The 27150-nt window shown below is 42.6% G+C and overlaps 1 protein-coding gene across 2 annotated transcripts; it reads left to right on the forward strand.

The window, feature by feature from the left end:
* The first annotated feature begins 286 nt into the window (after window positions 1-286).
* LOC107193330 lies at window positions 287-26094 on the forward strand. Of its 2 annotated transcripts, none has more exons than XM_015582734.1 (17): window positions 287-497; window positions 7213-7604; window positions 12053-12123; window positions 16580-16677; window positions 16780-16903; window positions 17170-17401; window positions 18003-18455; window positions 18726-18770; window positions 18986-19894; window positions 21140-21583; window positions 21681-21826; window positions 21905-21982; window positions 22076-22418; window positions 22503-22707; window positions 22788-22981; window positions 23199-23371; window positions 24804-26094. In XM_015582734.1, exons 2-17 carry the CDS (start codon window positions 7430-7432, stop codon window positions 25263-25265), a joined length of 4152 nt encoding a protein of 1383 aa, XP_015438220.1. In that variant the 5' UTR covers window positions 287-497; window positions 7213-7429; the 3' UTR covers window positions 25266-26094. The 2 variants fall into 2 exon arrangements, with proteins under 2 accessions (XP_015438220.1, XP_015438221.1); XM_015582735.1 differs by lacking the exon at window positions 24804-26094 and adding an exon at window positions 24036-24553.
* The last annotated feature ends 1056 nt before the right edge of the window (window positions 26095-27150 follow it).

Consider the following 27150-nt stretch of genomic DNA (forward strand, 5'->3'; position numbering starts at 1 on the left):
CAGGTAGTCGAGGCGAGTCGAGCTGAGTCGAGGGAAGCCGAACTTTACCCAGTCAGTCTTGGACGTGTGGCCCCGTCGCATCCTTCTGCACAGGATCCCTCGTGCCCCGACAAACACGACCACCACCTGTCGAAACCAACCGATCTTATCTCTCTTTCTCTCTCTCTGCCGTTACCACGACACTCTGCTCCTCTCCACGGTACCATAACCTCGGCATGGCCGTGTTCTGAAGGCTCTCCGTCGGTCCAGTGAATCATCATCGGCCGTGTGGTTCACTGATCAATCGTACCGGGTCTTTACGATCTTTCGAGACAGAGAGGGAACTCGTTATCACTGGTGAATTGTTCTCCGATCAACGATGACGTAGTCGATTTAAAGACCGTATTTTCGATTACGGTGCATAGTGTGATTATTTTGTGTGTGCGTGTGAACACGGAGGATCAACCCGGGGAAGTTTTACCTACGGGGAAACGCGACGGCGACAACGCATTCAACAGGTAGGGGACCTTTTCTCTCTCGCTCGTTGGATAGTTTCGCGGCGGTGGATATACACACGAGATTCGACGGCTCAGGTTTTATTGGCGTTCTCTCGTATCTGGTTGGTCGAGGCTCCAGCTCTCCGCGCGGGTTTGTTTGTGTATATCGCGTTGCACCAACGGTGTTTACGATCTAGAAGTTGCATTCCGAGGACGATCACACAGAGGTTCGTGATCGTGATGTTGGGGACATTTGCGTCTCGTATGAGAAAATCGAAAGTGTGTATCGTATATAATCGTAGTATAAAATTAGAAAACTGTTTGCGGACGGATATAAACCGATGTAAACTAGTAAAACCGATATATGATTGGCTAATAACGGTCGCGGGGACGTTAAAGAGACCAGACACGATGCTAGTTTAGCCGATCGTGAGGAAGGTCGTTTTAGTTTTTTTTTCCTCCACCTCTTCTTTTTATACCGCTTCTTGTGCGCTTCCTGCATCCTCCTCGTCATACTTATAATTCTTCCAACACGTATCCTAATGTAATATCGTGTGTGGCGTAATAGCTCATTACACGTAGAATGCCGGTGAGAGGAAACTTAATGATACCAACGTCATCGGTGTTCCTCGCCTCTTCGTTTTTTTTCTTCTTAATTACGAACCAAGAAATTACACCTTTCGTGCGCGCCGCGTATAACACCGGCGGTCGTAACAGTGGTTCCGTCCATCCTCCCACATTCCGATTGTTTTTTTTTCTCTTTCTCTTCTGTTGTGTGGGACAGTTGCGGATTGTAACGTATACCCACCACAAGGGAAAATGACATATTATGTACGTGGTATGTTTATTACACAAAATAGGACATAAAAATTCTATAATCTGTAATAGTGTTATTTACTCGTGGAAAAAACGAACTAGGGGCGTTAAAAATTGATTTACTAGGAAGATATACCTTTCTATTGACCCCAACACACTACGACGATTAACCTTTGACTGGCGTGGCGGTAATTACGTTATCTAGCGGCTGAACCGAGAGCTAATATAACCTAGCTTTATCTCTACTCATATTTATTACTTGTTTTAGTCGTTTCGGTAACTCTACTAAATTGAGCTAAAAATAAATTTTTAGTGCTAGTATCTGTCTTGTATTCTAGCGGAAAAAAAAACATAATAAATAAGTTTCACAAAAAGGGTTCAGCTACCATTAATTTACCTTATCTCGGCCATCTCCTTTCTAAAATTCTCGAAAGTAAAAAAGCATTCTTATTTTCCCCCATTGTATCCGCGTTTGTCCACGCAGTTCACATTGTTCTCAATGTTATCCACTCGTCGAGGAAAATACTTATTCCCTTCCCCCGCTTCCTCCCTATCGTATTCCTATCGTGCGTTATTCCACTCGATCGCGTCGTTCCAATCGCGCGCTCTCGACATAATGCCACACGGTGATCGCGTAATATCCTTTTTCCCCCCTCGAGTGAAAACGCAACGATGCAGTGAGAACAAAACGAAAACTGAATGAAACGAGAGCCTCGTTTTCCACGGGACACCGTCGAACAAGAGAACCGTTTGCTTTTACGTCCGTGGTTTCTCTCTCTCTCTCTCTCTCGCTTCCCTTGGGCGAATTCTCATTTTCTCGTCGCCCCGCAAAGATATCCCATCAATGAGAACGATCAGTCAACGACGGCCGCTGGTTTAGAAACCGCCATGTTTCCCCCCCCCCCCTCTCAAGGCATTCGGAGAACCGTTTCCTCTCTTTCTGCTACACTTTTGCCATTGTTTTCACTCTCGACCCATTTCGATATGCCGCGGGTACGTATATGGGTATCAAGGTGATGCGGCTTTGTTTGGCGTCAATTTACTGTTCCCATTCGGACCCTTTATTCTCCACTGGATTCATGAAGATAGATGAACGCTCGTGGTTCTTAACCCTAATCCGTCCCTCATGTCCCTAGCTTAATTTGTCTCTCGGTGACAAATTGACCCAGTGGTGAAAAATTAATATAACGAAGAGACGAATAGCTAAATTTGCGAATTTTTTAAAATGAAAGTCACAGGGCCTCGGAGAAATTTATTTACACAATTTCTTTGGAGAAAAATGTTTCAATATTGAAACGAGGTACGGATGAAAGTTAAACACCGTTATACCTAATACGTGAAAAAAATTATTTATCAAGAAAAAAGTGATGGGATAAATAGGTTTTCATTTTTTTTATACTGACCACCTTGATTTGTCTTTTTGGAGTCCATAGCGCAGCATGTTTTGACGCTTGAGTAGGTTAGACCGATAAAAAAAAACGACGAAATCAGCGACTATAGGAGCACAGACGGTAAACAGAGGCGTTCGAGAAAGTTTTACTGTCCAACGTCGTGGCTACGTGGTTATTTTCTCACAGGAGTATTGTGAGAAACCGAGAGAGAACCTTATAAATACACATAAATGGATAAAAAAAGTATTTGCACACAGCTACTTTTTAAAAATGATTGTATGGATTCCTACACTATATTATATACATTTTCATCGTGTTGTTCTAGTTTAACTGTAATAGGCTTATAAATAAAGTACTACTTACTGTTCAGTACAGTTTAGCGTACAAATTACTGTTTTCATCCACTTACATGTATTGGTTCCACTGCATTTGGTAAAGAATCAAACTAATTTTAGATTACTAACGCAGTCATGAGTAATATGTATGTTTCAAACATCCAAATCTATCCAATAGACCCTGAATGAGTCAGAATTGACACAGGACTTTGTCATCCAGTAGAGATGTTTAGCTCTTTTTTTTTTCCATTTTATTACAGACACAATCTTGTGTCTCGAATCCCTTTGTTCTTTTTATGACTCAGTGATTGCCAGTCATTCACTGGGAACAGCCGAACCATTTAGAATCGTTTGCCGAAGGGGGTCGCGTGAGAGCGTAGAAGGTAGAAAACGTTTCTCAAGATCACGCATGGGATCGATCAACGGCATTTAGAGCGCGAATAATAAGCAAACGAGCGGGAACGTCATCGGAGACAACGACATCGGTGTTCACTGGAATGTCAACTCATTTTCCACGAGCCGTCGAAGGCGGATCGTTTTCCCTACGTATGTAGCCTGTGCCCGCCGCCTCCCACCACGTCGTTTCTGCTCTTACCTCACCTTCCTCCGCACGGTGTGTTGGGCCACTCAAGTCGGATCTCCACGCACAACTGAGCCGTTCATCGACACCGATAGAAATCGCCGTGTGCCCTCGGTTGGAATGTCAAGTAATCCCCACCCTTCACACTCCTCGCCACCTGTCGAAGGTTGTTTCCGGCATACCTGGTCAAGGAGCATTCAAAAATCAATGGAGAAAAAACCTTACTACTTCATACTAAAGTAAAATAAGATTCCAAGGTGTCCCTTTAGTCAAATTACCTGCTCTTATAAAGAACTATGTCAACAGCATCGATGGCAGAATACATCCACCTAACCTCAAACATACAGTATTTAACATTCAACATAATTCTACAATTATAATCACAATTATATAAGTACAGAATGTTCCGTAGTGTATACAATTCAAAGAATAACTCATAGACCAATATAGCGGCGAAAATGTTAAAATAATAAATAACACGAAATTTGCCAATGGAAGTTTGAATTCTACACCTTTAACTCGATCTTCATCACGACAGTTCGAGGATCCTAGTCGATTAATGGATCTTCTTGTTTTCATGAAAATACAAACGGAATGTCGGGGACGACGGTTGGCCCCCCTCCCCCCTCCCCGCCCGTGTCTGCGTTGCGCGTGCGCGATTAGCATCTCCCGAAGATCGTGCGCGCGAACCGTTGGCTTCTCGGAATTCCACGTCGCGTCGAAAAGCGTGTGTGTATAGAAAGTAACTTTCTGGTGAGATAGTATCTGTTTTTGCGAAGCCCTGGAATTCGTAGGAACCCCCCTCCCCCCAGTCAACGAGGTAACATTTTTCTATCGAGTTTTGAAACTCGCGAATGTGTTACTTCGTAATTTCGTAATGTGCGACGGCCCGTTTAAGAACAAGTGGAAGACCGTCGACGTCGCTAGAGATCGGCCGCGGTATCGGGATTCCGCAGAATGTCAGGTTTCCACGGAGCGATGAAAAAATACATACCCCGTACGCGCGCGGCGCGTTGCGAACTCGGCTTACTTCCCTTCGCTTCTAGTACTCCCACTAGCAGCCTCTCGACATATCGCCGTGAGTGAATTGCGCCTACCAGGTAGGGTCTCCGCGTACTTCGTCGATGAGGAGGCTAGGCTGAGGCCATTCTGAGGCCGCGTGGCTGAGGCCACGCTGGGATTCCTCGGAAGGAGATCCGCTCCCGGGTGTTTTGCAACCGATCTCTCTGCGTAGAAGCGGCGTTGTCGCAACCGTCCACGAATATGTTAATTTTCTATTTTAATCTTTCATCTAATGGCGTGTGTCCTTTAATTATAGACTCTCCACCTTCAGTTCTTCAACATTTTTTCTTGTCTGTAATAAATTGGACGTACTTCCAACACCATTTTTCGCCTCTGCATTTGGGGGCTGTGTATCTGTTGGTTTAATCATTTTTGCCGTCTGTCAGTAAGTTATTGCACGTAGACGCAGTAAGAATCGCTAGGACTGCAGTACATACAGTAAAATCTATGAAATATTCGACGGGTGTTTATAAATATTTTTCATATATAGTAAGCAGCGGCAGAAATGACAGTCTTCTTCATTAAAGAATACTAACACGTACTGTGCCCGTACACTTATGAACGGTAATGTACGTGTACTCCTAGAGTACAAATGAACTGAGTGAGTCCTTCGTAATGGAAACCGTTGTATGATGTACGTTATTATATTTTAACCTCCCGATAATGATCGAATAAAAATTATATAACACATTACATAAATGTGTAAAATATACCAATATTGAGCAATTTATAGATTTATACAATTTAACTACGTGCTTCATTACCTTCTCGTTATAATTCCTAAGGATTTCGTAAAAATTTCTAAAAAAAAAAAAACCGTGCATTCTTTTGTTTCACGCTCTCTGCGTCCACGGTGCTTTTGCAATGTTAATATTTTTCATACAACGAATTTGAAGCCGTCAAATTTCATGTATCGTGCTTGACAAGCCGCCAGTAATTATTCCGACAGAAACAAAATTATTCCGCAATCCGCTTATCTCGATACACACGCGTCCTTCGCCGTTGTCGTTTCAGATTTCTCAAGTGTCCATCGATTTCGTGTGTTTCGACCTTCGTTTCGGACGATTCTCCGAAAAGGGTCCCCGATTCTGTTTATCCTACCACGTATCGGAACCCTTGCCCCGCCTCTAAACCTTTTGTCCTTGTCGGGTCGATCCTTATTTCGTCGCTCGCTCACTCGCTTCCTTGCATCTCGATTGAGGAAGAAGCGAGAAAGACGGAAGTCCCGTGCGAGTTACGGTGTGTGTCGTCCTTCCGTTCGTAAAGGACCGTTATAACTCGCACGATGATTGATTGACGGCCGTATTCGCCGCGGTCCGTTCGGTATTTCACGACAGGGGGAATTTAAATCCGGCAAAATTATACGTTTCAGTGGCACGCTGTAATTTCAGTCCCCCGTCATTAATTCTTGTTGTTATTGCACCTTTTTTCTCAATGGGACAGCAAATCGTAATACATTCTTGCGATGACTACGCGGAAACGCCCGGTGAATGAACACTCGTAAGATTTTGCATCTATTAAAGTCGAACGTTAAATGATAAATAACACATGAATAAATATTTGCCACATGAAAATTAGATTTTTTAATATCTATACCTTTTTATAACGCACGCCTATTTACTATTTATCCTCGTCCTAAGTTACATAATCATAAAAAAACTGATAATATGTAATTCGTTGTTGTCGAATTAATCTAACTGTAGGCATATAATTTTTTACCTACTGAGTTTGTAGTTGCATAACAAGGAAATGTAATTAATATTTTCTTAGATGAAGTATATTACTGTTTTCTAGAACGAGGTTAAATTAATCAGATTACTAATTACCAGTGTTACATAACGTGTATTTCACTCTCTCAATGAACAATTACAAATAATAACATACGATTGATATTATGGTCGTATAGAATATTTTTAAGGATTTAGCAAATTTCGTTTGGAAATCGTGGTTTTAATACTCCAATCGGTCGAAACGAAATGTATTATCGCGAAATATCTACCAGGCAGCCATTCTGAAAATATCAAGAATTCCGTTCGCGTCCCCGATTAGCTGGAAATTTATGCAGGATTATAAACTTGTGCCGTGTAATAATTTATGCAATCTTAACCAATCGGATTACTAAAGAACAAGTTTTCACGAGGCTCGAAAACTGGCCTTGACTTCGTACAGTTGCACATATATCTCGGTGTACCCTAACTTTCAGTATTATCAGCATCAACATGGCGTCGTCCACGCGTATAGCAATAATATTTAAAACTTCATTCGATTTCTTTATCCCCAGACCAATAAGAAATAGCAATCGTCACCTTAAATTTTCTTTAATCGTCGGAACTAAATATTGTATATCTACAATTCGATATAGAATAGAATTTTCGAAAAAAAATTTGTTTCGCATTGTACTGGAGAATAGAATTTTCAAGAAATATCGTTTTTTACATTGTACAGAAGACTAGAATTTTCAAGAAATATTTTTTTATTACCATCAGTAAAGGCGTAAGCACCATTTTTAGGATCGACAAACCGAGCTAAGAATTCGCACGTTCTTCTTACAGACTGGCCTCACCGAGGCGGAAGGAGTTAATCAACGAAGGGGTGCCCATGCCGAGCGTCAGGAAAAATCAACGGGAGGGTCTCAGGCGTGCGAGAGGAAAATTCACAGAGGGAACAACCACCACGAGGAATTCAGTGAAAGAGTGGTGTTTGTGAGAGAGCGCGTGTGGACGACGCTGGACGATCGGGTAGAGCCAAGCGACGGGTTTCAGCTTGAAAATGTCATCGAAAACGTGTTCCGCGATAATGTCGGGACTGATCCTGCTGGTATTGACGGTGATATCATACAGAGAAGTGCAAGGACACGTCGCCTTGACTTTTCCGCGCGCGAGGAAATACGACTTGGACTTTCTGGACAACGCCAGGACGCCTGGACCATGTGGAATGCCTCGTGGTGAGTGTTTTCGGAACACCGGTTTAAAATATATTTGTTCGGGTTAAAAGGTTTCCAAGGAAAATAATTGCCTTGTACACACAATGTGCTATGATAATTGTTGGTCAGTTAGTCCATAGTCTCAGTATTGAAAAAGATCCCAAAGTTGAATCAAGAGTAAATTGTTCATTCATTGTCTTTATTTCCTTATCGATTTCTAATTCAGAGGTCTGATTGACATTTCAGTTGATTACTGTGTAGCAATTGGAACTATTGGGTCAATGTAGTGGTACAAAAAGTTATAATGCCACACTGATTTCATTCTTGGAGCTACTGTCCTATGTAAACCTTGGCCTCCTTCGAGCCAGCCTATAGCAAGGCTAAATTAGTTCATTATTAGTGAATGATAGACGTGTAGCGGCTGTTAATAAAATACTAGTCTATGATACAATACCATATCTGTGACACTGAATTGCTCTTAAGATAGAAACTGGACTACTATGCTAATGCTCCATTAGCAGTCCATGCACGTCCGTCAAACAATACATTAACCCGATAATAGAATTCACTCGGGTAAACACAGAGCACTATCTACCATGACATCCAATAATAGAGACCTGATCCAAAGACCCAATTACACCCTATTTGAAAATTATAGAACAACAATCACCAATATTCTTTATTCCCAACCGCCAGAAATACAGTAATTTCTAACCTGTTCCCTCCGCAAACGAACCCAACAGAAACACGCTCTGGTGTGTATACAGCGAAAGAGCGAGTACGGTGAAACTCGAGACGTCGCATCGCCGACGCGTAGAAAAAAAAAAACCAACGGACGAATCCCGTTCGATGGTGTTACCGGCGGAGCAGGTATATCCCCCGGATGTTACCGACTCGTCACACGATCCTTGGAACGCGAACCGGAAGCATACCGATGGAATTTTCGCGGTCGACTCGGGGGGGATAGCGTTCGTCTCGTTAGTCGATCGCCAGGGGGAATAGAGGGGGCGTTCTGGGGGGCCAGGGGGCGAGGGACTTCTATGGGAAAACGACATTAACACGAAGATACGTCTCGTCGTCCCGGTGGGGATAGCCCGCTAGTCTGATTCGAAGCGACTTTCACCCGACTCCGCGCGAAGGGAACTCGAACCTCAAGTGCCCGGGCATTACCTTCCACATCTTGCCTCCATTCCACGCGCGCGTACACACAGCGTGTACAATTTTTTTTTTTTTTTTTTTTTTTTTTTTTAATGCACGGGTCTCGTGGCTAGTGCTCGTCGGGCTTATGAAAGAACGTCACTGGAGGAGAATTTTTTTTAGCAATCTTTCTGGATTAGGAAGTTTTCAAAATGAACGTAGTCGTTATTTTAATCACCTACTGTACTGGAATAAAAACAGTTACGTTGTAAGTTTTGAATATGAAATTGTACTCGTCAGTTCTGTCGTCCGTGGCGCGAATTTTAAACGGACAGAACGAACCTTTAGTATAGCGTGTGTATACCAGAACTGTAAAGTTTCGAATAATATGATTCCAGTGGAACTAGAAGAGTGGATTGGGTGGATTGAGGAAAGTAGTTACAGTAATACTGCAAATTAGTTCCACTAGATGAGTGGACTAAGTGGATTGAGGAAAATCGTTTCATTAATATTGGAAATTATATTACGCAAAAACGTACTGTTTTGGTATACACACGATGTACTAAAGGTTCATTATGTCCGTTTAAAATTGGCGCCGCGGACGATGGAACTAAAAAATGTAATTTTATATTGGAAACTTTGTGGCGTATATCTCAGTGAATCGGGTGCTACAAATTGGATATTTGCTTTACATAGTACGGCATGATAACCATATTTATTCCAGTACACGTGTTACACTTATAATACTTCTTACAGAGTTACGACGGTTAGAAACTACAATTTTAAATGCATATTAACTGAAAATAATGACTACGTTAATTTCAGAAACTTTCTAATTAGTATCGTCGGTAAGATTGTGTAGACAATTTATTGCATTATTTATAAATAAGATATCATGTCTTTATATCTTATATCTGTTCAAATGTTCCAGTGGTTAATCACAACACGTCTACTGATACTGTGTAGCCAATTTTTGGGAATCTGAATTTACGGTTTTCTTTCATATAAATAGGTTAGAATCCAGTAGTATTAGAGACAATTTCACCAAGCAAGCGTATGGTAATGAAATCTCCAGTTTAAGATTTACGATGTTCCATGTGAATTTATGGGTTACCATTACCATATCCGTCGTGAGGAATTTTGGATGCGACATCGTCAAACTGACGTATATCGTAAATCACTTCAACGGTACACAAAGAACTTTGATCATTAGCTCATACACTAAAAGCATCCTGGAGAAAGCAATTAATTATTGAAAAAAATTAATCACTTCGTTTAAGTGGAAGAAGTACCGCTCCTAACAAGTTTTCGGTTTGGAGGTTATCAGATACCTTTCGTTCTCAACCCCCCCCCCTCTCTTTTTCCTCCCATTGGATGCTGGGACCTATTAACTAACCACCGCTTCTTAATTTCCACATTCTCTGTAATCTCACCATATATCACTCAAGAACCAGTACTAAGCCCTCCTGAACACAAGCTGGGACGTAAACCATTCTCATGCGTTGTAAAAAGCGCCGCGTGGTCTCCCTCGGACACATCCACCTGTGTCACCCGAAACCAGAAGTACAAACACGCAGGCGTGCGTTCACACGCACAAACGCCAAAACAGTGCGTCCGTGAAAACGTCGTCGGGTATATACTATCATTTTAATTTTTTTTACGGTCCTCCGAATCGGACTTCACCGCGTCGACGTATCTCGGTGTATATATTCACTCGTGATTTAACTTAACCCTTTGCACACCGAGATCTCTTTTAATCCGATCAGCTGAAGTCTGAAAAAGATCTTTTTATCATGCTGATTCTGTAAATTACAACTGCTGCCTTCTAAGTTATATTTGACATAAAAATACGAGATATGACTGAAATGTTTTGTCCAGATTCGAGTGAAAAATAAACGATGCACTTTATTTAACCCGGGACATTAAGTTCCAGCGGAGGCTATGAGTATAGTGTCATTGTGGAAAAATAGTAGGAAGAATGAAGGTTTAGATGGTTAATCGTCGTCCTATGGCTGGGTTATCGGTGACCCGTCAATGAACAGAGTCACAAAATCGTTTGCGCACAACGATGAAGCAATATATCGAAAAATGTGTACATATGCCTGAGATCTTCTGACGGAAATTTATGAGACTCGACGTCAGCAGTAGAGTATTAAATAAAACGAAAACGATGTAATAAAAGAGTTTTAATAATTTTCTATTTGAATTATTATTTTTGTTTATTTTGAATTTCTTTCATTTCTTCAAGATTGCGCGGAACGAAGTGCCTTGCTTTCTTTTCACGAGAGGAGAGTAGGGGGCAGTAATCCTTAAAAGGCAGGATCGGTCGCGGAACGTGCACTCTCTCGGCCACTTCCGGAAACTAATTGAACCCTGTGCCTCTTTCGATGTTTTCCGGAACCCTGTCCGATACACGATATAAACACCGATGTAGATCATTATCGCGATCCCACCCGGTGAATCATAAACGTGAACTGCCCCTCCACCCTTCCACTTTTTAGGTTATGTAGGAATTCGTTTTCGTAACGACCGATTGTAATTCGCGATATGGATGCATATTTTCCCCGATGCTTTTTTCCATTCCCGGTGATTTACACCGCTTTGTTTCCGTGCAATTGATTTCCGCGACGAGGAAACGGAATTTATGAAGACAGACAATCGGTGGAGAACAATTTGTGGTCTTCAACCGGTTCGTTTATCTGTTATTCGGAATGATCTCTATGCAAATTTGACTTCTTCAAGGTCGATCTATGTTCTTCGACGAAGGTTTTGCTATTGTAAAAATAATGTAAAATAAAGTTTGTATAATATTTATGTGCTAGTATTAACATAATAGTACAGGAAATAGATCTCATAGTTTAAATTTCATTTTCATGAATTAGCGTATCTAAAACTGAATTTGTATAAATATCGGCAGTCTGATTATTGTCTTATATATATTTTTAATTAAAACCGACCGGATGACGACTAGAATCTGTCTGGATGATTTCATTAATTTGTTCATGGAAGAAAATAAAGACAATTGGAATTGATTTCCTCTGGTGTAATATGATTCTTATGTTTTTGATGTAATACGTATGGGAGTGTATCCCCCCAGGCAAAGTGAACTTGCATTTAAGCATGTTTCCGGTGATTGTTATAAATTATCGTGTCTTGTTATCGCAATGAATATTAACATCTCATTGTTTATAATTTGCCTCGTCTGAATCGATGAGCCTGAGAAATTACAAATTTCCGTTTCTCGGAGCCATTTCACGCATACGATGTATTTATAAAGACATTGTTGCGTGGAACGGTGTTGTGTAATAATAATCTATATTTTCGTGTCTCAGGCGATGTCAAGACTACATTACTGTCCGGGAGTAACTTCAACGTCACGTGGCACCTGGCTTATCCTCATCAAGTAAGTAGACGCGTCTATTTTATTTTATTTTTTTTTTTTAAATAAAACTAAATCTATAAGAAAATCGAATTTGTATATAGAAATACACATAGTACTGTAATATTATTTGTTTTCCATCGCATGTATTGTATCCTAAAACCAAATTTATATCAATTTTGTTGTAATGTCCCACGATTTTTCCGACACCCTGTATATACGTCTTCTGCAGTTCAGGGTTAAAGACGAATAAAATCAATCTTGCGGAGGATACTACCGCAACAAACGTGAATAGAATATTACGTTACTACTAATATGAATACCAAAATGAGGTTATATTCAAGAATCGTTTGACAAATGGATAAAAAGATAGAGACTCACTGCACAGGCGTTGTGGAAACACAAATGACGAGTTAACATGTCTTCTCGCGGTTAGCAGGTTAGTCTCGTGACGGGAAACAGATTACGACGGTGGTTTCGGAATCTCGTTAATTCTCCTTCACTTTTTCGCGTTCAACGCCACTTTTACCGGAGCGCGATAATTGAATACCCCCGTCGTCGGTGAATTTCGTTAGCCAGTGGTGAAAAAAGAAAGCTGCGCGCAAATCGTTCCAGCGCGACCGGTCGGTAATGCCTCTGCGTGTACACACGCGTGCTTCCCGCCGTGTCCGGCACTGAAAGCGCGTGCGTTAACGTTTGTTCGCTCAGCCACGCGGAAAAACAGCCTTAGGAAAACTCGTACCTGGGCCGATTTGGAAAAACGAACCACACGATCAGTTACACGAGAATATCGAACATAACCCTGCCCGTGTTTTATTATTTCGTGTTGAAACTTTCTCCGTTGGAGGAAAGTGTTTGCATCTTTCAACCTGATCCTCCGTATTCCTGTTTGTAATTTGTGCGCAGAGCAAAAAGGTTGATTTCATTAATGATTACTAGACTGCGGGAAGTTTATGCAAATTTATAGTATTGGACAGTAATAGAGACAGAAAAAACAAAGTTGCACAGAATTTTGTTTCTATACTATACTATGTTAATAAAAATCCACAATCCAGAGTTGAGCAAAATATAATTTGTATTGTCAATTTAGTATAGTAGTTAATTACAATTTAATTGTAATTTTAATTGTCTTGCAATTATATTGCAATTATGTACGTTGTAATTAGATTACATTTTGCCAACTCTGCCACTAATGATTACCATTGATTTTCTCAATACACCACCAATAGAATTCGATTGATAAATTTTTGGTCAAACAATCTCAGATCACCCTTATCACACTGCTCTTGTGCGACAGAACTGTGATCACAATCAGTGTTCAACGTGACAGCAACGTTACGAGTATATAAGATTTTGCGACTTTAAGAAATTCCCGTTGCAATAATTAACCTAAGTACTAATCATTGGGTAATTGAATTCTATGAGCCAGAGATTGTATCAATTAAAACTCCTCGTAGCCAAAGAGCATCCCTAACCTAAACACAAAGTGGAGAGTGACTACGGTCGAAGCCCAAAGGGCATTCATATTCTCCGCGAGGCGTCGCCGTCAGTACCCGAAGTCATCGTGAAAGACATCACGAATTTGTCCCGCACGTGGTCTACGAAAGGGAAAGAAAAGAACAGAGGCTGAGCTCAGCCTACGCTTGCTTGGACGTCGCTCAAGGTGACGCGAGTTGAATAATTCAGAAGCGAAGCTCGGCATGCGTTGTCGTTCGTGGTATACGCTCTCTCGCGTGTTGTGTATACCTTACGTAGGTAGGTAGGTCGGTACGAAGGTGGTAAAGGGATAGTGTCGCTTTGCATGTGGATGCGTATATACAGGGGCCCCTGGAGAGCCCTGGCTGGTGTTGCTCGGTGGAACACATCGGTATGTCGGGTACCGTAACTCGGCTGTCGCAAATGACTCGTATAGAAGCCAAACCTCTCTCGGGGGGCCCCGTTGCTCGGAGAAGTAATCCAACCGTGAAGAAAGGATTCGAATTGTTTTGCGGAATTCGCCGAAGGATTGCGTCATAAACTAGCCGAGGATAACACTGGAGGAGTCGAAGTTTAAAACAGCTACGTAAGCTGTTCAAAATAGATTCCATACATTTGGGCGCATTCTTATAATCATCACGTATATCTTCACCGACGACCAAACTCGGCTTCCACTAGGGGAAAAAGTAATGTAGGATTTAACATTTATTTTACTACCTAGAATAAATTTGCCAAATGGTAGAAGACTTTTGTTCGTCGGTGTTCAACTAATTAATGTTTTGCTAATAAGAATTTACTATAAAATCTTTTTTATGGAATTGTTTAGTTTGGCTTTTGAATGATTCATACTTGTGACGATGTGGGTAGCTATCGTGTTAAGCTCAATCCTCTCGAACGAACGTGATCTCAAACCTGCTTTCAAATCCATTGGGAACCGATCCGAGCATTCAGCTTCCTTCTCGAGAAAACGTGTGTAATCAACTTCACGCCGTACCTCTGCATACATGTTCCTCGTGGTCGTTTCTTCTCTTCGGTAACTGGTTTTAAACGACGTGGTCGTAGCCTATAAGGGGCTCGCGAATTCTGTACACGAAAATATCCCGGGCATGAGAAAAATTCGACAATAACACTTGTGGCATTGCAGGTGTGCGCCGCCGTGCGAAGCAGTACCACTCCGCGAACCGCCGTTTCCCACTCTCCTTCCCGCCGTTCCCGAGCGCGGCGGCGCAATCGTCGTTGGAAAACACATTTTAAACTCTCTCGCCGAGATTTTTCGACGGGGGGACTTTCGTCAAAAGTGGCAAGCTTCTACAGTGAACGGATTCCATTCTGTTGGAAAATGCGTATCCCCGTGCATTGCACTTTATAATATGGCCACTGTGACATATTTCGTATGTTAGGAAATACTAGACGTTTCGTCCTTACATTCGAAGAATTCGACAAAAAAAAAGACTGTCGAAAGTCTATAATAAAATTTATTCTCCATTTTTGTTTCATTATCGCAACGAGGAGAATCATCCTTATTTGGACAGCCAAGTGAGGATTCCTCGTGAAGTATTACTATATTCTTGTAGTATTACCGAATGCATTAACAATGTATGAATTAAGTAAAACTGATTTTCTCAATAAAAGTTCTCTTAACGTCCACAATCTTTTAATGCGTCTTACAACTGTCCTTCAAGGAAGTTGACGGTCTGAAAGTAATTATACACCTTATCTTTCATTGGAAGAAACATTGTGCAGCTCCGTGTCGCGAAACGTGACGCGAAAAAGGAACGCGATATTGTTCCCAAGCGCAACTCGAATTAATAACGGTTCTCTTTTTCGTCGAATCTTTTTATTCAGTGGTGTTGGAATCAACACCGACTCTGACTCTGACGGGCATCGCTGTCATTACGTTGCGACCTGTTCCCCGTCGTCGATCCTTCCGTGGCGACATTCTCTCTTCCTATTTCCGATTCGGTGGACAACGTTTCATAAAGCGATGATTTCGTAATGGGGCAGAATTGCGACTCCTCCCGGGAAGATACTTTACGCAAGGGATGTTCGATTCCGTTTCGATATTTCGGAAGATCGATCTTTTGAATCGATTCTTTGCTGCTCGATATTTCTGTGGATCGACTCCAAAAATCAGGAATCGATTTTTCTTTCTCCAATTTCTTTTATTCAAATTGTACTTGATTATTTAATTATGTATGTAATTTTAAAAAATTACAATCTATAGCATAAGAGGACAATATATATGTAGGTCCATAAAATGTATACTTAAAAAAATTGATATATATAAAATTATATGTATGTTACATTAACATATTATATAAATACTAAATACCTATATGTCTAATATGTTAATGTACTTATTATTAATAGTAATTTCTTACGATTTTTAGATCTATTTTTCGATTTTAATTTTTTCAGACAATTGGTCAAATGAATCGAACATCCGTAGCTTACGCTTCTTCCTTTTTTTTTTTTCGTCGGCGTGACCGATCGAACGTAAGGCCAGTTTCTATGTCACGGATTCCGCGATAAGTTCGCTCGATACCGCTATCCGAGCCACGATCGATGTCTCAACGTCCTCTCTTGACCGTTTCTCGTTTCCGACGCGAGCGTAGCGAAAGAAACCGCGCGCGCGCGCACGGAAGTTCACTCATTGGAACTAAAACGATCCCGTCCGTAACTTGGCTGCGTTTCCAAACACAACGGCATTACACTCGATCCTGTTAACCGCACAAAATATGCGCTGGATGCATTACGATCTGTACAAATTATTTTCAATTCTAATTAAATTTCCGATTTCTCCTAATAGTTTCTTCTATATGACCGCCATTTTGAAAATAACCGACCTTATCGAATTTTTTGCGTTATATACATCGAATATTTGTAATTTTAAATATTCTGTCACGCAACGAATTATCGTCTTTAATCGAATGTTAGTGGTGATAAAATACAATGAAATTATCGATTTGTTGTTGACCGTTTCGTTTGTTGTTTATGCTTTCAGGGAGGATTTCGATTGCAGATCCTCGACGGCCTCGATAGGCCGCTGGTAGATTTAACCCCCGTGACGAAGACAAGCGAGTTCGTGGAAGATGACGCCACGTGAGTTTAATAAGAAGATAAATGTTATTTCTTTTTCGTTGACGTAGTTTTCTCGATTTATTACGGTCGTACGAAAGAGAAACGTAATTTACTGAATTCCAGGGCGCAGAGTTACTCCGTGCAATTACCCCAGAATTTCACGTGCACGGACTGTACGATACGGCTTCTGCGAGAGGCCGAGGAGTGGGGCGCGAGCTACAGATTTTGGTCGTGTGCCGATATCGATGTAAATATAATCAATTCATCGTTACACTAAAATTCCAATTTGTTATGAATAGTATACAGGGGGTGACACAAAAAAGGGTTCATAACATCCAGGGTAGATAGTACTCGCCAGATGATGAAAAAAAGGTCCTAATAAACACGGCTCGTAAGATTTAATATTTTCAAAGTTCCGAACACTTTTTTTATATCACCCTGTATATATATTTTGCAAAGTATATTTGACTTTCGAGTGTACTTGAGTACTGATCTATAATTTCTTTCCGTCAGATCACCGAACGAAAAACCTACAGGGAAGATTGCAGCGGCCACGGCCGATATCTTTTGGGTCGATGCAGATGCGATCGTCTGTATCATGGCGCCAGATGCGAATTTAAGGAGGAATGCCTGGACGACTCGGACTGCGGTATTCAGGGCACGTGCATCGACAATGGCGGCACGACCGCGCCCACCAAGCACTGCTACTGCAACATAGGCTGGTTCGGGCCTGGTTGCGCGAAGAGTTAGTTTCAATTGCTGAGGATTTCAATGCGTCTTAGAATACCCATGCTAGAGCAACTTTTTTGCAACCGTGTATTCAGAGTTGTTTACTCGTTAAATAATCGTCACGATATGTACACCATATTTCTTCCTTTTAACCCTTATCTGTCACTTGCGTCAATTCGACACATTTTTCTACTAAGAAAAATTGGGTTATTCTATTGTAAATTTAACTGAGGCTCCGTGACTTTTATTTGAAAGTATTTGCAAATTTAACTCCGTTTGTCCCTTCATTATATCAATTTTCTTTACCGCTGTCTCAATTTTTTAAGTGTACAAATTGACTCGTGTCGCCTAGAATTAATCACTGACTCAAAGCCGTTCGAGAGGGCTATGAATTAATTTGTACACCTAATAACACTAACACCGAGGGACAAATCCATTTGGGAAAATGAGGAGGGACGGGTGAGGGTTAAGTCGCTAATGGAGATAGTACAACGTCAAGAAGTAAATCTAAAAGCTTTTCCTATCAACTTCTATGGTCACACACTATGTTTGTAAAACAAGTTTGAGTTGATAATAAATATTGACTTGTTATTCATTAACTTCATGACGTATTTCAGAATCTCCAATCAAGACAATCGACGTGGACCTCGACGCCTATACGATGAAGAAGTTCTCAGACAACTTCACCTTCTACTGGCGTATACTGAAGGAAAGCAAAGAGCTCGAGGGCGTTATTGTGGTAAATGGGACGAGTTGGGTTGGCGTTGGCTGGCGGCCAAACGATCTAACTCCCGCGTGTCGAGCTTTCCCTGAGATCCGTGAAAAACCAAAGGGAGAACCGCTCCCGCAACCGGAACCGAAAGCTGAACCGGAGCCCGAATCGGAGCCGAAGGCCGAACCGAAACCAGAACCCGAGCCTGAACCCGAACCCGAGTTCGGAACGGAACGGTCCGGTGCTAAGAGGAGATCGGCCAAAGCACACGATGTCGCGCTGTTGTCCGCGACTCCTCCATCCGACGCTGACGTCACTGTGCAGACCAGCGTGACTTACCGCGTCAGTACGAAGCAAGGTGAGAACACCCGTTTTTATCCGTTGCTAACACCTTGACACTACCACGTCACCCACAATGTGAAGTGGTTTCATTATACGTTATCAGCCAGACGACTGTGCAAACAATCGTCTAGAGGGTTCCTAACGTGACTTAAGTTACAAATAACTACAGTGGACCCTAACGATATTACCACTAAGCATATTGCCATGCGAGGCACTTCCCCTGCACACACGTATATAATTATGAAAACAGCCAGTCATTTAAATGATGTATTTTCTATTTGTATAGGACGCAAAAAGAGGTCTCCAGATTCGGCAGTGTCCTCTGCAAATGGTATGTATTAAAAAGGTTTTTAAAAAACACTAATTAAAGACACCCATTGCCTCCCGTAATTATACAAGTAGCAACATGTAGTTTGGTTTCCAAATAAGTAGTAGTATTTTTGTTGGCGTCCCTTATCTCGTCGGAGACATTACGCACTAGGTGATGGTACGTAAGAGGTATAAGCAAGTAGGTAGTTGCACGACGATCGATGCTTTGTTGCACAGGGGAACCCGTCGCCGAGCCGAGCACTGTCGACAGCACCAACACCACGCCCGAACCTATATCAGAGCCAAAGTCCGAACCAGAGCCTAAATCCGAACCAGAACCCAAGTCCGAACCAGAACCCAAATCCGAACCAGAACCCAAGTCTGAACCAGAACCCAAATCCGAGCCAGAACCCAAGTCTGAACCAGAACCCAAATCCGAACCAGAACCCAAATCCGAACCAGAACCCAAGTCTGAACCAGAACCCAAATCCGAGCCAGAACCCAAGTCTGAACCAGAACCCAAATCCGAACCAGAACCCAAATCCGAGCCAGAGCCACAGTCTGAACCAGAACCCAAATCCGAGCCAGAGCCACAGTCTGAACCAGAACCAAAATCTGAAGCAGAGCTGATATCTGTTTCGAAACGCGTTTCCAAACTCGAGTCAAGGTCTCAACTAAAATCAGTTTCGAAACCTCGACCAAGAGCCTATACAGAGCCCAGCTCTGAACCGGAACCAAAGTCAGAGCCTGAACCCAAGTCGGAACCTGAACCGAAATCAGAGCCAGAACCCAAATCCGAACCTGAACCCAAATCTGAACCTGAGCCCAAATCAGAACCCGAACCCAAATCTGAACCCGAACCCAAATCTGAACCTGAACCCAAGTCAGAACCCGAACCCAAATCCGAGCCTGAGCCCAAGTCAGAACCCGAACCGAAATCTGAGCCTGAACCTAAATCTGAACCAGAACCCAAGTCAGAACCTGAACCTAAATCAGAACCAGAACCAAAGTCCGAACCGGAACCCAGTTCCGAACCGGAGCCAAAGTCTGAACCGGAACCCAACTCCGAGCCACATCCAAAGTCAGAGTCGGAGCCAAAGTCTGAACCGGAGCCGATTTCGGGCCCAAAGTCGAGCGCCACAAAAGGTAACCAAGCTAATAAGGCGAATCGACGCTTGTTTCCTCGTATACTGACACTCGCTTTAATATTTACGTAGGGTTGCAAGGAGCATTTTAATCGATCCACGAATATTTTCTCGAAACTACTATTTGACTATAATTTTCACTGATATTATTGAAATTATTATTGATATGATCTGATACATATCTGTATATAACAGTACAACTTTTAAACGGTAGTGTATCAACTAATTCGCGCATGTATTTTTATCACTGATCATTTCAATGACAATTTCTTCTGGATCGATTCAAATGGGACACCCTGTATATAGCCGATATTGATCGACATGATTCACACCGCAGAACCGTTTCCTTATCGTATTAGAGGCCCAAGTGATTTTTATTTGTTATTAATTTTCTAGCATCTGGTACTTTCATTCGTGTCCGATACGAGTGAAACGCCATATGTATCGACGATAATATATCCAGCAGTACTTGTAGCAGATAGGAAGTAATTTAAATTCCATTAATAACGTATTCACGTAATCAGTAGTGGTATCTACTAACACGACGTACAAATACATTTCCCTCGTGGGATATACGTAATCGTAGAATGTTTAATAAGTCGAAGTTGTCTGTATTCATTTGGTACCAGCTTCCTTTATCGCTTTACGCATAATATCCATAGTAATGGTTCCGTGACAGAGCAGTTGCACTTGGCACCTGTATAGAACACTTGTAGAGTATACATGTATTGAAATTTCACTTATCCTTTATGTTCCATAAAAAAAGAATCTATACACCATGACCGTAGGCTGTGAATTTGATCTTTACTATCCAGTTCTTAGAATATTAAATATATACAGGGTGTACCAAAAGAAAGAGTACACCAGATAAACTTGGAAGGATTTCAAGGATCTACAACACTTTTGTTACACCCTGTACAATACTCTAAACAATTTTTAAATCACCCAGTATATTCTTCACTTCCAGTCAAATTCATTATCGTTCATTATCACGATCAGACACTTTCCGATCCGAATTCACCAAGTATTCTCTCGTTATAAGCTCCTCGACGGTCCCCTAAATGTCTAGTACACATAACCAGAGAATACTACTGTGTTAAATATTTTAAGTCAGCTTTTATCGTACGTTGAGAAAACTTAACCGTGTTCCACGCCCCGATCACGATCATCGATCACTTAATCGCTCGGGGTGGCACGGTTTTCTCCGGCTTATTTTTTATCTGACCTGGTTTTGCAATGATCGAAGCGATCCTGCCTGGACCGGTGCACAAATACACACCGAAACACGACTTCAATCCGATGGACTGCACCGATATAATAATCGGTTCGGCGCGGGGCAACAGTCACCGTATCGGCGATTACTATACCAGGGACAGATCGACGCCCAGAAAGGACGACTATTGGGGTGGCAGGGACACGCTGACTGCCGCGATGGGCTACGAACGCGACGGCGTCACCACGATCCTATTCAGACGGAAACTAACGGCGAACGAGCCGACCGATCACGAAATAGTGGAAAGCAATATGCACGTGATATGGGCCAAGGGGCAAGAACCGGGGAAGTATGTTCACAATCCCCCCAGTGGGATCGAGAAGACGAAAGTCAGCGTGAAGGATTTCTACAAGGCCGACGAACTGAAGTACCACGGACACGGATCCCAGCGTGGAGCTCTGACGCTTAATTTCTTCGGTAATTCATTATGGTTTTTGGATCTTTTGTCTATTAACGCACCAACGTTTCAACGATAGTTCAATATTAATCAGCATTTTTGTTCGATATTTCGCAGATGAAAAGAACAGACAGAAGATGGCCAGTGGCGTTGCAACCATGCAGACTTCAAACTGTAGGGGTGAATGGCATTATCCTAGACACTGTTTGCCTGAGAATGGTACCTGCGAATACTCCATACAATGGACATATAAAAGCCGAAAGGTAGTGTGCAATCTTAATTCTATCGACATTGGGATATTAAAAAGAATGCTAACTTGAATGAGAATATTTTTTCTGCAGGATCAGTTGTCATTCGTCATTTCTACCACCCACACGAACTCTTGGACCGGCGTTGGATTCTCTGACGACGATAAAATGGTATTGTTTCTTGTGATGGAGTAGTGAACAATTTTGCTTTCACATTTGGTTAGTAGCTTAGAAGTAATTGTTCTTCTTTTGTTCTTTTTAAAGTCGCAAACAGACGCTGTATTGGGCTGGGTCGACGATAAATCGGGCCGAGCTTTCTTAATGGACACTTGGATCAGCGGATACAATGCACCTTTACTCGATCCGTCTCAAGACATTTATAATACAGGCGGCAGTAAAGCGGACGGCGTGACCACTCTGAGGTTCTCACGGAAACGGATAACGAAAGACAATAGAGACCTCTCTTTCACCGACGAACGTTGTTTGTACATGATGTATCCAGTTAAGGGTGGTATATTCAACGCCGTCAGCAAGAAAATACGTAAACACGATGCTGTACCTGTTGTCTCATCGGAAAGGATATGCATAAAGTCTTGTAGCAACGAAGGTGATTGCGTCGCTTAACGTTACGATTGACACGCCCGTTAATTTATCATTATTATTAAGGAAAAAAATTGTTTCAATATTGTAGAACTCGAAGACATGACCACACCTGCGCCTCCGAGGCTACACTACAACGTCGAAGTTAAACTGGTGAACTTAGGTGACGGTTTCACAGCACCCACACCAGGCAGTTCGGACTTTGAGGTTATCTCCAACACAATAGCAGACAGCTTTGGTCCAGTTCTCGAGAACCTACCGGGCTATTATCAGATTCGTCTCAACGAGTTGCAAAAGTGTGTTTCATAGATAATTGTTGTGCCAGTGAGTCCAGAGTTAATCTCGGTATTCTAATTGTTCTGTACTTTCGTTTCAGGGATGAAGAACAACAGAACGGCGTTATCGCGCGGATGGATCTGATCTTGGACAAGAACGAAGTTAAGGGTAGATCGCTGAAGCCATTGGACACCAGTGCAGCCGCGGAAAAGGCATTGAAAGAAGCTTTAGTGAACGGAAAAGTCGGTGCGCTCAGCGTCGATCCGCAGTACTTGATCATTCGAGCTCCTCGAGGTGTGTAGAAAACACATTTTTGGGTTCAGAATCATGGGAAGACCTCTGTACCATCTTGAATCAACTTGTTAAATTCCCTATCATTCATCACTTGGACCGTTTTTCTTGTAATATTATATTTAATTCCAACATAATATATATATATATTAAGTACATAAGTAATATAAGGCATCGATCCAACATGGACATATTTTTTCTTCTTTTTTTTGGTCACCAGTAAACGACTTAAGTGGAGAAGACACGGACGAAGGATCGCCATTTACGTCGGACCTGTTCCTCGATCAGACCAAGCTGTACATCGTTGTCGGTTGCGTGGCTGCGCTGCTCGCCCTGGTCCTGTTACAAGCAAGCTGTACCCTCTACAGATCATCGAAGAGACGCACAACGAAGGTACCAATCGGTCCAACCGTATCAAACATTTTTCTCTTTTTATGTAGTTTCTTCTCTTCACTGTGTCTCTATGCTCGCGTCCTTCGATTACTTCTGCCCCCAATTTCTCTTTCTTTCTTTGTATTGTGTGTGCATCTAACTCTTTTTTTTATAACGATCGTAGTGTTGTGTTGTGCGGGGGTACGGCCTAAGAGCAATGCTGATTCTGAACCAGTATATCAGAACTTAACGAAGCCGAATCCGTTTTCCTCTTGGACCCGACCAGTAGTAGAGTTTTCTAAACACTTTCGAGACAGCTCTCTATCAAAGAAAATCGCATCTGTTCTCCAGTCAAGTTCTGTGTTATTAATTGAATGATGTTTATAAGTGGTAACCAAGGCGACCGAGTGTTATATCAGATTTCTTGTTGGTATAGTTTTGTTTGACGGTTGCTCAAATATATATAAACGCGTAGCAATAGTTCTTTTATTTAATTTCTGGTTCAAATCATAATGGACAGACCTTTACGACTGGACACACGTACACACACACACACATTGAACTGTAGATAACCGCTTCCCCCGTGAACTCTCAACCCGTCTCACATCTTGTGAACTCGGATACGATCTTCTGCTTCGCTTGTGTTGCATGAATCCGCGCTCTCCGCGACCATCACGTGGTAAAGAGGGTGTACTCGCTGCCTCTGGCTTCCTCCGACGCTCCCAACCCGATTCATCGCACGAACGCGACGCGGTATCATCGACAAAACGGCGATCACCACCATCACCATCACCATCACCATCATCTTCGGCATCATCACCAACACGCTCAGTACGAAATGCAACGTCCTAATCCCAGCTGGTAGAACTTCACACTCGGTACACGATCGACGCGCTAATATTACTCATCGTACGCTCGTTTGCTCACTAATCCAGGTATATTCTATACTGGTTCTCTTGCTATCTATCTCTGTCACTCATCTTTCTCTCTCATACACTCTCTCTCTCTATTTCGTTTCCCTCGTTTTAAGCCTTTTGAACCCGTTTTAGACGCGAGTAGAGTGTACACTCTTTTTTTTAATCAGATTCTACAAGCTACCAGGTTGATACACGTGACTGAGACCAGTAGCATAGTCACAAGGACATTCAACTTGTTCAACATCTTGTAGTGTTTTATGTTAAGTGTCAAGGAAACGTAACTTCTAGATGATATAGATCGTGAATTTTTCAGAAAGGTAGAACAATTATGAAAACCTCGTTAAAATGAACTCGTCATTTCAGAGACTATGCTAATGATTGCACTCACGGTTTTTTTCCAATCTGTGGTATATATAAAACGAATAGGTGTCCCTTATACTTATTGGACCATCCTGTATATGAAAAATGAATTGAACCTACTTGCAGCCAATAGCACACTTCGATCGTGTAAACCAAAAAACTAATTCCCATTTCAGGATCGCCTGATCGCCAGCAACGCTTGGAAGGACTACGCATCCGGCGCGAACACGAACTTCGCGTTCGAGGCGTTCGAGACGGAGGAAAAGGCGCCACCGCCGCCGGTCTCTAGTTTGCCGCGTCACAGAGAGATCACGCATGGGAACGGTGTAGCCGGTACCGACCAGGTCGAGGGTCCCAATCGAATGGTAGGGCCCCGAGCAACGTACAGTCTACCACGAGCACCGGGCTCGAGGCATACGGCGCCGATTCAGCCCGGTTATTACACCCAGGATCGAAGGGATCATTATCAACGATCGAAGAACAATATGCACAACAGCCCGGCAGGTGGTGGTGGTGGTGGTGGTGGCGTCTCGACCCAACCGAATCAGCCGGATTTCTACTTCATGCCCAGCCAACGTAAATACAGTGGCGAGGTCGTGCGCGTGTACGTGGATTACGGGAGCCAAGCAACAAAATAGAAGAGACTATATATATATATATATGCGATGATGATGATAACGCCGCGTCTGTTAGTGCTCTAACCTCTTTCTCTCTCTCCGTGTCCCCCTCTCTTCTCTGCTTTCGAATCCCGCGAACGGACAATTTGTTTTACCCCTCGCTTCAGTGAAGCGACTATGTGTGTACATAAAACGCCTGTTAAGTGGACCTGGAGAAAGAAAAGGGAATGGACGACCCCACACTCCTCTCGACACGAGCCCTCCCGCCGGTGCTGCCCTCTATCCCGATGGAGGAACATTCACTTTCGCCGTCGATCGTATACATAGATTCACGCTAACGTCGCACACGGGCCGTTCTTTTTGTTCTTTTTGAAAACGTCACCGTTTTCATCGCGAAAGGTATCCAGAAATGGCGCTTACGACCAAAGAGTTATCAATAAGGCGCGCCCTCGATTGCGCGGGGGCGGTTCCGGTAAACGAAAACGCGCACGAGAGAGAGAAAAATATATACAATGGACTCTCGATATATTGCCGCGGTCGGGGCTGTGGGAGAGAAAATTCTCAGAAACGGCAATGCGCCGAGAGCCCTCTTCAGGCGAAGCTCTGTTGTCATAGTCCCGGCGTCTGCGCACTTGTGTGTATGAAAGTACGTGTGGAGGGGGAAGTACCTCGCGCGGCAATATAGCAAGATGCAATATGTCAAGAGTTCACTGTACTCCCATGTAAGCTCGCTCGATGGCGTTTTAGCAACGTACGACCCCGGACCAGTACACCCGCGTGAGCGCTCAAACAGAATTACACTGTACTTACAAGCATGGACGTGTTTGAGCAATAAAACGTTTGTACATTTTTCTTTTCTTTAATTGAACGCGACATGCTTCCCCGTTTTCTTGGTTCAGCTGGTCGACGAACGTTTTGTTTTTTTTTTTAACACGTTCGCTGCGGAACCATGCACACGCCATATGGCCTTTCCGAATTCATTGACGGTACACGCGGGGACGCCGCCAATTGACGTTCTCCGAAGTGCTCTTTATGTTGCGTTTACTATATCTGTTCTGTACGGTTTAAGTAATAAATAAATTACCATGTAATGTAATGACAGAATCGAATGATATTTATGCAGGGAATATTGACTATTGCAATACAGTAAATCATCGATGAGTGTTCGATGGTTCCTCGGCACTGAGTGTTCAGACGTTATCCCCACCACTGGGTGGTTCCTCCGTGGAACCATTGAAGCACCCAGTGATGAGGCCGACGTCTGAATACTTAGTGCTGAGGAGCCTTCGAACTCTCATCAAAGATTTACTGTACACGGTTTGTAGTGGAGTAGAATGACCTTGAACGGTTAAAATCTTTTTGCTGAAAAGACGAAATGACCTACGAGACTCTACCTGTGGCCACAGAACTGGTAATTCTTTTTAGTGGGCGGGGGGGGGGCAGTTGTTTTCTATTTACGTCATTTTTAGGACAGCGTCTTTGAGTCTACAGTTTCAAACGGAATTCCTTCTGATACCGCGAAATGGACAGTGAACGGTCGTGAAGCGGGCACGTCCGAAGAGGCACAGTTTTAAAAATATCTTTAGATTTAGGACTCGCGTAACTGTTTACGAATAAATCATATCTCTCTTGTTCGAGGAACTGAAGCTCGCGTTGTCGGTAGCGGATGTAGCACCGTTAACAAATGGAAAAAAAAATAGAAATACAAGGAAACTAAAAATGCGAATTCTCATAGCTGTAATTGTCCTATTAGTGTCAACAATAGTACTGATAAACGATAGTGGGTGGTGGTGGCAACGCTATAGAAACCCAGTGCCTGGAAGTGGACGCAGCGAAGACAGCACCCGCAACGAAATTTGCACCCTGAATCTTGTTCTCTCTCATCCTCGTGTCTCTCTTGTTCGTA

This window comes from Dufourea novaeangliae, unplaced genomic scaffold, assembly GCF_001272555.1.
Source record: "Dufourea novaeangliae isolate 0120121106 unplaced genomic scaffold, ASM127255v1 scaffold7, whole genome shotgun sequence".
NCBI lineage: Eukaryota > Metazoa > Arthropoda > Insecta > Hymenoptera > Halictidae > Dufourea > Dufourea novaeangliae.

Excerpts from the sequence above, each read along its gene's own strand:
- LOC107193330 (XM_015582734.1), top strand. The coding sequence starts at position 7,430 with ATGTCATCGAAAACGTGTTCCGCGATAATGTCGGGACTGATCCTGCTG. Across the intron at positions 12,124-16,579 it reads ACCTGGCTTATCCTCATCAA|GGAGGATTTCGATTGCAGAT; the intron begins GTAAGTAGACGC and ends TTATGCTTTCAG. Across the intron at positions 21,584-21,680 it reads TCTGACGCTTAATTTCTTCG|ATGAAAAGAACAGACAGAAG; the intron begins GTAATTCATTAT and ends GATATTTCGCAG.